The sequence below is a fragment of the Aspergillus pseudonomiae genome (genome assembly GCF_009193645.1).
Source record: "Aspergillus pseudonomiae strain CBS 119388 unplaced genomic scaffold BDV37scaffold_36, whole genome shotgun sequence".
Classification (NCBI taxonomy): domain Eukaryota; kingdom Fungi; phylum Ascomycota; class Eurotiomycetes; order Eurotiales; family Aspergillaceae; genus Aspergillus; species Aspergillus pseudonomiae.
Genome location: NW_022476028.1, coordinates 218,305 through 230,607, shown reverse-complemented (window position 1 = coordinate 230,607; position 12,303 = coordinate 218,305). Strand labels below are relative to the sequence as shown.

Sequence of the window (12,303 nt, the reverse complement as noted above, 5' to 3'; positions counted from 1 at the left end):
AAAAAATGTATAACCAAAATAAAATCGAAGGGTAAAAAACTGACAGAAACAGGTATTTTTAATACACTCCAAGAAAAGATCCGGATCAATGTCGATGACCACCCAGCCTGTTTTTCTTGATATAGAAATATATAGTACTCGTGCGAGAAGAGGGGTTGCAGAGGAAAAAAGGAACCGAAGGAAGAGGGAAGATGCTGAGGGAACAGCGGCTGGCGATATACTAATATAATTAATTATCGTATATAAAATGATACCCTCTTATCGGTGTTCTGATCTCCCCTTGGTTGGCGAGCCGCTGTACCCGTGCTCAAGGTCCGTACATGCATGCGTACCGTACGGTACGGGCGCAGCCGGGTACAGTTGGGAAATACTACGCTGTATGCGGTATACCTCGTATGCATCATCCATGGATGTCTCTTTTCTTTTTTCTTTCTCTCTTTTTTTTAATTGTTTTAACCTTTTACCCCTTTTATCTGGAAATCTCACTGGTGGCCACAATGGTTCGTATAGATTAGTCGTTACTCAGCGTGTGTCGACCGCTCCTCTGTCCTTATCAAATCATGAAGACGACTCTTTTCTGGAAGATTGACCAAGAGAATGAGGGTATCTCCGATGGCGGGGTTGCGAACCTTCTCTATCGCACTCCTGTACCAGTCAATCAGTGTCCGAAAATTTGGGGCATGCTTCTTGGCCCCTTCGGTGAACCATTGGAACGGCAAATATCGATCAGTTTCAGATTGAAAGGAGTGTCATGTCATCAATCAACATAACATCCAACCCAGGAAGTGACATTCTTCGGCTCTGTAAGGTGGAGTAACTTTCCGAGTCCCTCAAGAGCGGGTATCCCGATCGGCCCTTTACAGTGTACATTGAATACCATGATGCAAGAATAGATTAAAAACAATCTATTGATGAGAGGTCAACAGGAAGACGACAGAAAGGCTATCGATGAACCAAGTTAGCAGGTAATTCGTCATTCGTAATATGATTCGTATATGTACTTCTGCCATGACGGCAGATGAGCTGATCACTATGGATTAATTTGTTTTGTTCGTAACCAATTCAAAAAAGGCTTCAACCTCCATCTGCAGGTCTGAAAAGTTTTTTTTTTTTTTGTTGGAGGGGTGGGAAATGATGGTTGGAAGGATGTCAGGGTGACCCGTGCTTTCGTTACCTAAGGTTGAGAAGACCCACCTGTTGGTACGGACAGTACACATCGTGATTGGTGGTGGGGCGCAACGTGCAGCCGATAGCGTCCTGGCGGGCATTTCAGTCGGTCGGCATTGGACGAATCACGGACGTATCCTGGTCACCTGCATGACGCTTGACCAGGTATAGAGGCTCGAGGGGGGTGTTCGAGGTTGGCGCATGCAGAGGAATGGCGCCAATAGGCAATAGGGGTATCACTAGTACTTAGGTACCTTAGTAGTAAATACCAAATCCTCCATCGTTCCTAAGTATAGGTATCGTGCAAAAAGACCATACAGTAGCGGCTTCATTTTGATGGGGTCTAGAAACGTCTCAAACAGACCCATGGCGCTTGTGTCTGCATGAGATCCTACGGTTACCACAACACTACCAGAGACGAAACTCGGAACAAAGGGCTCCTGGAGGGACTGCCGCATTTTTGTTTCCTATCAGTGCCGGAGTACTGCGTCGGTATCTCGCACTGACGTTGACATTCTTCGGAGGCTCAAGTGGAGGGCGCTAATTTGTTAGTTCCTCAATCTTTTAGTATCAAATGACCTCAGCCTACTTCGGACCGAGAGAATTTCAGTCATGTTATATGGGCGATCGCTTTTCGAATTTCCCTTGACTCATGAATCTCGCATCTTTCATCATGAGTCAGCCCATTTATTTCGCTGATATCCTAATTGGCAGAAGAATCATGATCGAGAGAGGGAATGAGATGGATCTGTGACTCCAGCACTATCGGAGAAAACGATAACACTAGTCCGATCGTATCATCGATATACTCCTGCGACTAACAGCGTATCCGCCTGTCAGTCACACCGCTCATGCTCCATCATCACACCACACATTCTTCGGTAATTCCATCCCTCTGTTGTCCCAAATCGGAAAATAGGTCATTGAACATACATCATACTTGACCCACGGATCCAACCCGGCCTCTTCCTTTGGCCTTCTTCGACTTCGACTTCGACTTCGTCTCAGCGGCCCACGTTCGTGTGATCTCTTCTAAACACCGATCGTAACAAGGATATTGGTCAGTGGCTTTGAAAGGATGACGCCCATGATTGGTACATGACCGTAACCCGCCCCCGGATATGGAAACAGACAACCTTTCGTGCCGCATCTTCAGACGTATCTGATGGAGGTCGAATGGAGGATCCACATGATACCTCAGGCGATTCAACCATGTTTCAAACATGATACATATATTGCCTCTAAATTACCAGTAGAGTTGAGGAGGCCGGCGAAGAAGTATCAAGTGCTCAAACCAGTTTTACTGTCCGTGGGCGTGCATTGCTATATTAACCGGACGGCTAACCTACCGATGCCGAGCGAACTACAGCTGTATGTTTTTGACTTGCAGCATGTACTACCTACTCTGTAGTGAGACCTGCGGTATCGCCAATAGGAAAATAAGTTCACCAAGTCAGGCTCTGCATAACTTAGCAAGTGAGGAGTGCTGCACAAGCGAGTAGGATGAAAAAGAAGAGTAATCTGCATTGGCGGATTGGCATATAACCTTTCGATATTATGCATGAAGTAAGGAGTAGGTTTCCTTGGGGGGTGTTGAGCAAGATCCCTGGATCATGGTGTAAGACACGATGGGGTAAGAATGTTCTTGGCGACAACACCATGCTGGAGCTGATGATACCTCCACTCCCCGAATGTAGCAACGTTTTGCCTTACATCCTCTGTACACTACGTCAGTGCCAGAGGACTGAATAAGAGGCAGTTCCGTATGCGTATCTCGACTCCGTACAGACCGTACATGGAGGAAGAAGAAATGGGTCATCGGATGGCATTGGAACGGGACTCCTTATTCTGCCCGTCACCAATCAAGCCCCGGGCCACTCACATGATCATCAATTTATGACATCGTAGTCTCTACGGCAAAGCAAAGAAAGAAAGCAAGAAAGAAAGAACAAAAAAACACCTCAAACTGAATCCTCGGAAAGGGCAACCCAGTCGGTGATTACTAGTCGGTGGATTGGTGGATATGGAAGATCTGACGAGGCGGGTCTCCACCGAAAGGACACTGGGAGTCCACCGCTCAAATGATCAACGGGTGGCTCCCGCGAGGTGCGATTCTCCTACCAATCACAGCCGTCCGAGTAGGCATTTGCGTTCATACAGTGACGAAGGGCTAAGAAGTGCCAAGCAGCGATGTTCGATAAGGAAGGGAGTATCTTAGTGTGTGTGTGTGTATGTATGTGTGGCACACGTACCCAGTGGAAAAAAACACCGACCCCGATCGTCATGCATTAGAGAGAATGCGGGAGAACAAGGGCGAAGAGGAGGTGGTGGTGTTGGGGTAAAAAGGTTTTTTAAAATTAGCCCTGATGCAGCCTCCCCGTTTAGGAAAGCCACGAGAGCGATTGATTCACTCAGGAATTCCATCCCAAAGACAAAGGGGGTGAAGGTCCCAAGGATGCAAGCCGATGATGAAACACCAGGCGGTTACCGCGCCAGGAGTTTATTTCATTACTAGAGAAAAAAAATAAAATAAAATAAAATGGGTAGACCGCCGAAATGGCAAACATCGTCATTTGCCGAGATATCCAAATCTACGGGTTGAGAAACCTGGTAGAGCGGATCGCTTCATCCTGGATCGAGTGGGTAAAAAAGGAGTGGGAGGAGCATATTGGTGGAACGAAATGCAATGAAAGGTAATCTGAGGTAAAGTTTTGAGTCGAGGGCAAGTGAAATCAAGAAAGAAAGAGGGTCAAAGAAAAATATCGCAACTACTGTATGTAAGAAGTGAGTTGTTACAGAATCATCCTCATCAGGCAACTGTTGCTGTGGTCACGTTGCCCATGCATTTTTATTGCATGATAAAGTCTTTCCCAAGCGAGTAGGCTAAAATGGTTTTGTTCGAGCAATGCAGCTAAGTTCCATCGTCTATACTGGGACTGGTTTAGTTCTTTGGAGTGCAGTCAGACCAACCAGATCGAGCAGTAGCTGCAAATCATCCACCCGCGCCTTGTTTTTGTCGCCTTGGACGCAAAGAAAAGAAAAATCCCCAGTAATCTTGACGAACAACTGTTTCTTTCTATAACTATTATTAGGGGCTTTCTTCAACAGGACCCCTCCTAGCTTGCCACTTGTAAAAATCTCCGGTCTGACTGGAAATTTACCCCGCAATGCAATGTTCGATGTTCTAAGAGGCTTGTTTGCAATATAGTCAAGGTCGTATAGTTGGCCCAGTCTCGAACCCTCAGAGGTGACACAGATGGTCGCCGATACAGTATAATCGGACGGTACTATTGAGATTCAGGCCGCTAATGTTGTGACGTGCTTCTGGAAAGCGGCGGCACTTCTTCCCAATGGTCAAAATGAGACTGTATATGAAGATACGACTGGGAAAGTGTTCCCTACTACCTGATTACCATCGGGATTCCGTGGTTGAATGTGATACGGTGTATGTATGGGAGTCCCGGAGTTGTCAATATTGATTGCGCATTCAATATCATCCATGACCCAATATCTCGATGGTCATGGTAGGTCAGTCCCTAAGGCCGATCCCGCGTGTTTCTCCCCCACGCAGAATGTTCGTTCGTGTGCGTGGGCAGGATGCATACCGATGCTCCCCGGATTTCAGCGACACATGCTTCATTCCATTGCCATACGTGGCTACCCTTTGTTATGTAATTCGCTCAAACTTAACCCGTCGGCCGGTGATCATGCGATACTTCGGGTAAGGATTGTCGCCCTCGCTTCTCTGCAATGTCGATCTATCAGCGTCACAGGCCATTTAGGTCAGCACGTTTTTATCGCCGTCGTTGTAGGAGAATCCAAGGGGACTTGTGGCGGAACGGCCATGAAGGGGGGATTGATTCCCATGGTTGAGAGATGTATCAGATTTCTCTAAGGTTTGATTGCCATTTTGTCGGGTAAGAAGTTGAAAAGATGATAGAGCAGATACCGAATCTGCATGCAGTGATGGTCTGATCCTTCGCTCTGACTCCGCATATTGTTTGTCTCGACGGAAGGAAACGAAATGCAAGTGATAAGAATCCTTCGGAAAAAGAAAAAGAAAGATAGCCAGGATTATAATTATTGTTCATAATTTGATAATTAGGGATTGTGGTCATTCTTTTGCAGGTAATGTATGTATGGATGGAAGTAGGTATGTACAGGTACTTATCAACCTCGGTGTAACTTTGAAAGCACGTTCGTCAAAGAAGATTAAACCCATGTCTGGTGGGACCCATGGTTCTTTGTTTTCGGTCCGTCTTGACGAGCGCGGGGTCAACAACACTTAGCAACGGACACCAACGGTTTCTACGGCAGATTCGGTGGCGATAAGAGCCACAATGCCAAGCTCGCTCGCCACAGAGACTGTGGCTGGTGTCCAGCCCACGAGGCGGTGTAACTTCTGACGTGACGTCGACGTACATGTACATTTTGCCTGGGCTGACCAGGATTCCGTGCCATTGGATCCATTGGTCGCTCAACCAGATCCCAACACCTTTCTCGACCAGATCATCTTACCATCCATCATGAACCATATCCAACAATGAACTCATCGGAGAAGTCTGCGGTTTGCGACATCTACGATCCCACTTTGATCCCGGACCATGACCGAGAATTCATAGACCCCGATGACTTGCGCCAATTCGAGAATGCGCTGAATGACAACGAATCCAACTCCTTGGTAGCCCTGAACGACTGGCGGCCTATTTATCAACGAGTTCGGAAGAATCGCGGTCGTCGAAAAAAGCCTCGCCGAACCACCGATGAAACGAGGGAAGGTGTCCTGTACACCGTCCTGAAATGGCCATTTCTTTTCATCGTGTTTGGCTGGATTACCGTCCTTGGTTTCGCCTACGCGTTAACCCGCTTTTACATCGTATTATATGAAAGATGGGTGTCCTGGAGGGGCAAGAAGGAATCTCTCAGGAGGGAACTTTGGAAGCAGACAGATTACAACGATTGGTTGAAAGCCGCCCAAGCGCTCGATAACCACTTGGGAAACCAGCAGTGGAAGGAGATCGATGAATATGCCTACTATGATCATCTCACCATCAACAAACTGGTCAATCAGTTAAGAAAGGCGCGGACAGATGTCGAACTGCAGATGCGAAATGGGGTTTCCAGCTCGACTGTGACCTCTGCGACCGAGGAACTATGTGCGCTGCTGGAGGGCTGTGTCAAGAACAACTTCGCCGGGGTGGAAAACCCTCGACTCTATAGTGAAACATATTCCGGAACTAAGAACCTTGTGCAGGAGTATATCGATGAAGTGGAGAAGTGCATCCAGGTGGTATCGAGCAACAAGCGGGTCAGCAGTGAAGACAAGTATCAGCATTTCAAGCATCTGGATACCAATTTTGGACGGACTGCCCTTTGCCTATCTGGAGGTGCCACGTTTGCTTACTATCATTTCGGCGTGGCTAGGGCATTGCTAGATAACGGAGTCCTGCCCGAAATCATAACGGGAACGTCGGGAGGAGCTTTGGTCGCTGCCTTAATCGCGACCAGGACTGATGAAGAGTTGAAGCAACTCCTCGTCCCTGCTCTGGCACATCGTATACGGGCGAGTAGTGAGGGCATGGCCTCATGGGTTTGGCGTTGGTGGCGGACAGGAGCTCGGTTTGACACTATTACATGGGCTCGTGAGTGTAGTTGGTTCTGCAGGGGATCCACTACCTTTAAAGAGGCATACGAACGGACAGGACGTATATTGAACGTTTCGTGTGTGCCATCCGACCCTCATTCTCCTACAATCTTGGCCAATTACCTGACTTCTCCGAATTGCGTCATTTGGAGCGCCGTGCTGGCCTCAGCCGCGGTCCCTGGTATCCTCAATCCCGTTGTCCTGATGACCAAGAAGCGCGACGGTACACTCGCTCCGTACTCCTTTGGACATAAGTGGAAAGATGGTAGCTTGCGCACTGATATCCCCATCAGGGCGTTAAATCTTCACTTCAACGTCAACTTCCCTATTGTTTCACAGGTAAGACAGTTGCTCTCTCGGAAGAACCGTCAAGTATAGGAGATCTCACGTCTATTAGGTGAACCCTCATATCAATCTCTTTTTCTTCAGTTCTCGCGGATCCGTTGGTCGCCCGGTTACACATCGAAGAGGCCGAGGGTGGCGCGGCGGTTTCCTGGGGTCTGCTATAGAACAGTATATCAAGTTGGATATGAACAAATGGCTTAGAGTCCTGCGACACTTAGAACTGCTACCGCGACCGCTGGGCCAAGATTGGAGCGAGATTTGGCTTCAGAAATTCAGTGGTACCATAACGATCTGGCCCAAGACCATCCCGTCTGATTTCTACTATATCCTTTCGGACCCTACACCTGAGCGGCTGGCACGCATGCTTAACGTGGGCCAGCAGAGCGCCTTTCCCATGATACAGTTCATCAAGAACCGGCTCAAAATCGAAAATGCAATCTTAAAGGGGCTACATCAATACTCCCCAGCAGTGTCACGGTCGCAATCCCGTCGGAGTCGCGGTCATGCCCGCAAGCCTTCGAATCCGATGGTAGAACGTCTTGACCATAATCTCCCCGATCGTCAGCCTGACAACAAAGAGGATTTATCAGATAGCTCGGGCGTTGACTCCAATGTGTCGTCTCGCGATTCTTCTCGTCTACAACCACCGAGCAGCCGACACAACCGACGGAGAAGCACGGGAAACATTTTCCAGGAGATGCGCCGGCAGTCAGCTGTCTTCTTCGACGACTCTGATCTATACGCGGAAGACGACAAAAAGGCCGAGTGATCACTTATCGCGTCTTTCTTTTTCTCTCTATTTGCCCTTACCCTTTGCATTAGATGGCGTTGAACTACATCATACCACCACATTTACCTAGAGCAGTATCTACTATTCCTTGGATTCCGTGTACATTATTTACCTTGTATCAGGGTTGAGAAGGGCTTTCACGTATAATTCCTGTTAATACATATCTTTTAAAGGCGTGATCTCGAACACTAGTCTTCTATATGACCCACGAATATCTGCTCCCTCTGGTATAATTTTTCGTATAAAGGTCAGGAATGCCGTACTCGGGAACTTATTCATCTTGAGGAGTACCATCCAGACGATCAAAGTGGACACTGCGACTGCCAATGCTGGTGTATGAGGAGTAGATCAGCGAGGGGGAAACCAAAGGCAGAGCAGTTTCAGATCACAATGTGATGGAGTACTGATACTATATAGTAAGTGTGATGTTCATCCTCACCGACCAATACATTGCAGTTACTTGATACCCCCATACTCACTTGCATAATGAGGCTAGTGTAGCCCAACATGAATGGTCACTGTTGGATAGACCGTAACTGCTTGCTCTTTTTCCTCTGTCGCTGCAGTAATACCAGCCACCTCCAAGGGTCATAAAGATCCGGTGAGAGCAGGGTAGGGAAGCTAACATCCAGAGAACCAGGAGAGTCATTACCAAATGTTAGAAACGCAATCTGATACGGAAATATGATCCCGTTAGCTTATTCAACGGTAGGAAGAGAAAAGATGAGACTCCTACCCAATTCTTCCTGCATCTATGGCCCTGCCGCCAGCCATTGTGAACACTTTTAAAACTACATTAGAAAGCATTGCTAAACCCTAATATTGGGATACTTAGTATCCCTTGGTATATTAATCCTTCCATCATCGAACGTCCTCCAATAGAGTCCATAAGTTACCATTCAAGAAGTAAACGCAGACGGGGGAGTAGTACCGACCACCATGCGTAGATATCTAGATAAGTGCAGAGTCATTCAGAAACCAACCCTAGTTTCATAGATACCGGATCTTCGTGGAAGTAACGCTGTCTCTTGCAGCGTTTATACGACCGCTTCTGAGGCATGCTATGTTGTACGGTATCGGATTACTGGTAGTTAGTTCCTTGTACTGATTTGATAATTCTTGTGCTGTTCAGAAGTGGGCGTCTCTCGCTTTGAGATCACTCCTTTCTCAGCTGCTCTTTTCCGGCGTTCTCTGTCCTTGAGCTCATATTCAATAAAGAACTGAAGATTGTTTGGTATAGAAATAAACCCGGGGTCGATGAACCAGGGACACCAGGTATATAGTAGCAAAGCTACCGTACTACTCAGATCCCAGTTGTACCAACCGACCCAACAAGTGCTGGTGGGCCGACATCCACTCTATTGCCTCCTGTTCCTGATTCTTTATTAACTCCTGTGGATCATGGACCGGCCATCGGTCTGTCGGGAATCCGTATCCAGCATGGGTCTGTAATTCCGATTCAATAATCTCATCGATAGTCTGCACTGTTGCATGGTACTTGCGACTCGGTCCTTCGGGATCAAATGGAAACCCCAGGTCTCTGATCGCGCCTGTCACAAGTCGTAGTAAGACAAACTGTGTATTGGGCAGTTCTCTGCCTGTAAGTTGTAGATTTTTGATCTCTGGTGTTTGAGCCTATCCCTGCCGTACATTGACCTTTAGATCGATACAATGGAGGACAAGGACGATTACTCCAACACGGTGGGGCGCTAAAGTACTGTGCGAACTGCTTCTTTTCTTTTCTACAACTCGAACGGGCCGAGCCTTTCTCTGTCCTCTAATGGTAGGTATCATGGATCTCCCTGTTGAACTTCGGGACGTTTTTGCTGAGGGAACCCAAATTGGGAATCCTCCAGGCGGTATCTTGGCTTAGTCGAGGCATTGACTCAGATACCCCAGCCTCAATGGCTAGCAACGACCAATCGACATATCTTGGCATCGAGGTTGGGGTTTTCACGAGCACGGGTTCCATTCTGTGAAGAGTTGGCCTAGTATGTTTCGTTGCCCCAGGCTTTTGAATAGGTTGTGGGAGGATATGGGTACTCGGACATTGTATATCCAAGCTTCATCTGCCCTTTCGGTTTGAAGCGGGATGTAAGCTTGTTGAGTGGCTTGTAGCTGTATTATTCACGTGCCTTTTGCCTCTTTCAGAACGTGTTTTTTGCTACATTCAAAATGAGAATCGATGATCAGAGAGACATGAAAAGACGCTACTGCTATAGCTGACTATGGTGTTGACCTTCGTGACTCTGGGAGAAACGAGAGCCGAAGCCTCCAGGGGAACATTCTACTAGAGATATACAACCCCCTTTGAAAGGTTTCCGACGAAGCGATTCTAGAATGACTTACACCTCTGGGTCGTCATGCCTTATCTTCGAATTTGACCACCAGTGGGATCCGCATTGCCCACGGTGGGCAAAAGCCTAATGCTAGTCAAGTATTATCTCGCTGAGCTGGGTGCATACCGTCAACTGAACCGGCTGGCCATATCCCCCCCACCCCAGCGAACAGACTTGATAACCGGCTCGAAGATTTGTCGCTGTTCTCGGTCAAGATATCCCACTGATTCCTGGGAATGCCCCGTAGCGCCGAGGGAGTAATACCAGTAGCAGTTCGATGACCAGAGTGGCATGAGGTCATATAAATGGTCAATTTAACCTTGGTGCTCTTCTCAGGGTTGGAGCAGTTTGCAGAAAAGTGGATGTGGAATTGAATCGCTGTACCTTCGATTATTGAGCTGTATCCCCACTGTTATGATATGAGGGGTTTCCTCGAGTTCATGCGCAATAATAGATGTATAGGGGGACGACGGTCCAAAAGGTAGTTGGATTCAAGATTTAAAGCTCGTTAACATGGCTTAACTTCGGTGCCAAAGCTTTCCGTTGTGAGAACGAGATACGCCGAAGTCTCCACCTCGACCACTCTACCCTTCATTAACAAGTCGCCTTTCTCATAGGTGTGATCTTCTTGAGACACTTGGAACTTGGCTTCCGTATTCTCGGGGAGCTCAAGGAGATTGTCGCTGTTCTCAGTGGCGTACAAAGCTTGATGCGAACAAGAGCTCTCCTACCTACGCCATCCGTCATACCGTAGACTGTGTGTCGAAGGCCAGGATTAAAATGCATATCTGCAACTGCGCTCGATGCCCGAGTGAAAGACATTTCTGCCATGATAAACAGTCGATGCATGCGGGCTGCATGCCTGGTGGCGCGGCCAGCAAACATTTGCAGCAAGATACAGGGTTTTTACCGGGCAGAAGATGAATCCAGCAAGGTAAACCACGCCTGTTCGGCGTTGTGCTTAAATCTGTATATCATAGGCAAAATTAGTTCATTTCTGGCACCGGCAAGCCTTGGAACGGCACTGGCCGATTACATTTGTATTTCAGTGAGACAAGAAAAGTCATCTTTCCATAGACCGAATTCAATTCAATATAACGGCCGGGTGCATCCCCAAGTAATGGTCCAGCTGGGTGTATTGGGTGCGCCATGGAATCTTTGTGTGAACGGCTTACTAAGTTCGCTGGGTTTGAACTCGACTGTCCAGGGCCTGTCGGAAGACGTGTAAATTGATAGATAATCGAGAATTTATTCTGGTCATAGTATTAGAAATTGTGTGGGGTTGCCTGTATCCCCTGATGCCATGGCTTTGTCTTCTTGCTCAGGATGGCGGAGCAGTCTTCAAAGATAGCGATAGAATCACCCAACCTCTTATCCGTGATTTCCACATATTTTTGTGTGACGTAGAGAGAAATTGTTGCATGCTGCATACGAACTCCAAGATATGTCCATGAGTCATGCTGAGGTAGTCGATGAGCGACAACCCATCCAAGCATCAGGTCTTTCTCGAACTAAAAGCGTGAGGACAGTCCATCTGCAGCCTTGGCTCTCATGTCTTTCCTTCATTACACCCTAGTTCCGACACTAGCACGAGAATAAAGGCTGCTCCAAGCTAGATATAAGTGTGCATACTTTCCGCAATCGGTGCCGGAACTTTCGTCAAATCCAGAATGTAGATATGGACCAACCGGGACATTGCGGTTGAAATTGGCCCAAATTGACTATGTAGCGGCTCCCACATGAGCATGACTTTCTCGTGGTTGCTGTATGCATCGCCTAGATTACTACAGAATGAAGGATTGCTGTCTCTGTTTCTTGTAGGGGACATCCACCTGTTCTTTCACAGATTGGCCGCGATCCACAGTGTTTGACGTCTTCGATATACTCTTGTGGACCGTCACAGTGCTCACAAAGTCACCGAGTTTAGCTGGTTGGATTCAAAGCTCTCTTCTTGTATGCCGAATATGCTTTACAGCGTAAGAGTAGTGCTGATGAACCCACCAGTTGACTGAGGTTTT

General features: G+C 47.5%; 3 protein-coding genes across 3 annotated transcripts; 1 reads left to right on the top strand and 2 right to left on the bottom strand.

Annotated features, from left to right (window-relative positions):
• Positions 1 to 5,710: 5,710 nt before the first annotated feature.
• BDV37DRAFT_283467 (patatin-like phospholipase domain-containing protein) lies at positions 5,711 to 7,925 on the top strand (the record flags this gene model as incomplete). Its single annotated transcript, XM_032087297.1, has 2 exons — positions 5,711 to 7,150; positions 7,209 to 7,925. 2 exons carry the CDS (start codon positions 5,711 to 5,713, stop codon positions 7,923 to 7,925), a joined length of 2,157 nt encoding a protein of 718 aa, XP_031941107.1.
• Positions 7,926 to 9,418: 1,493 nt separating this feature from the next.
• On the bottom strand, positions 9,419 to 9,986 carry BDV37DRAFT_249305 (uncharacterized protein). The gene has a single exon (XM_032082065.1). It carries the CDS (start codon positions 9,916 to 9,918, stop codon positions 9,724 to 9,726), a length of 195 nt encoding a protein of 64 aa, XP_031941106.1. The 5' UTR covers positions 9,919 to 9,986; the 3' UTR covers positions 9,419 to 9,723.
• A 152-nt stretch (positions 9,987 to 10,138) lies between these two features.
• Positions 10,139 to 11,308, bottom strand: BDV37DRAFT_249304 (uncharacterized protein). The gene has a single exon (XM_032082064.1). It carries the CDS (start codon positions 11,168 to 11,170, stop codon positions 10,880 to 10,882), a length of 291 nt encoding a protein of 96 aa, XP_031941105.1. The 5' UTR covers positions 11,171 to 11,308; the 3' UTR covers positions 10,139 to 10,879.
• Positions 11,309 to 12,303: the final 995 nt, after the last annotated feature.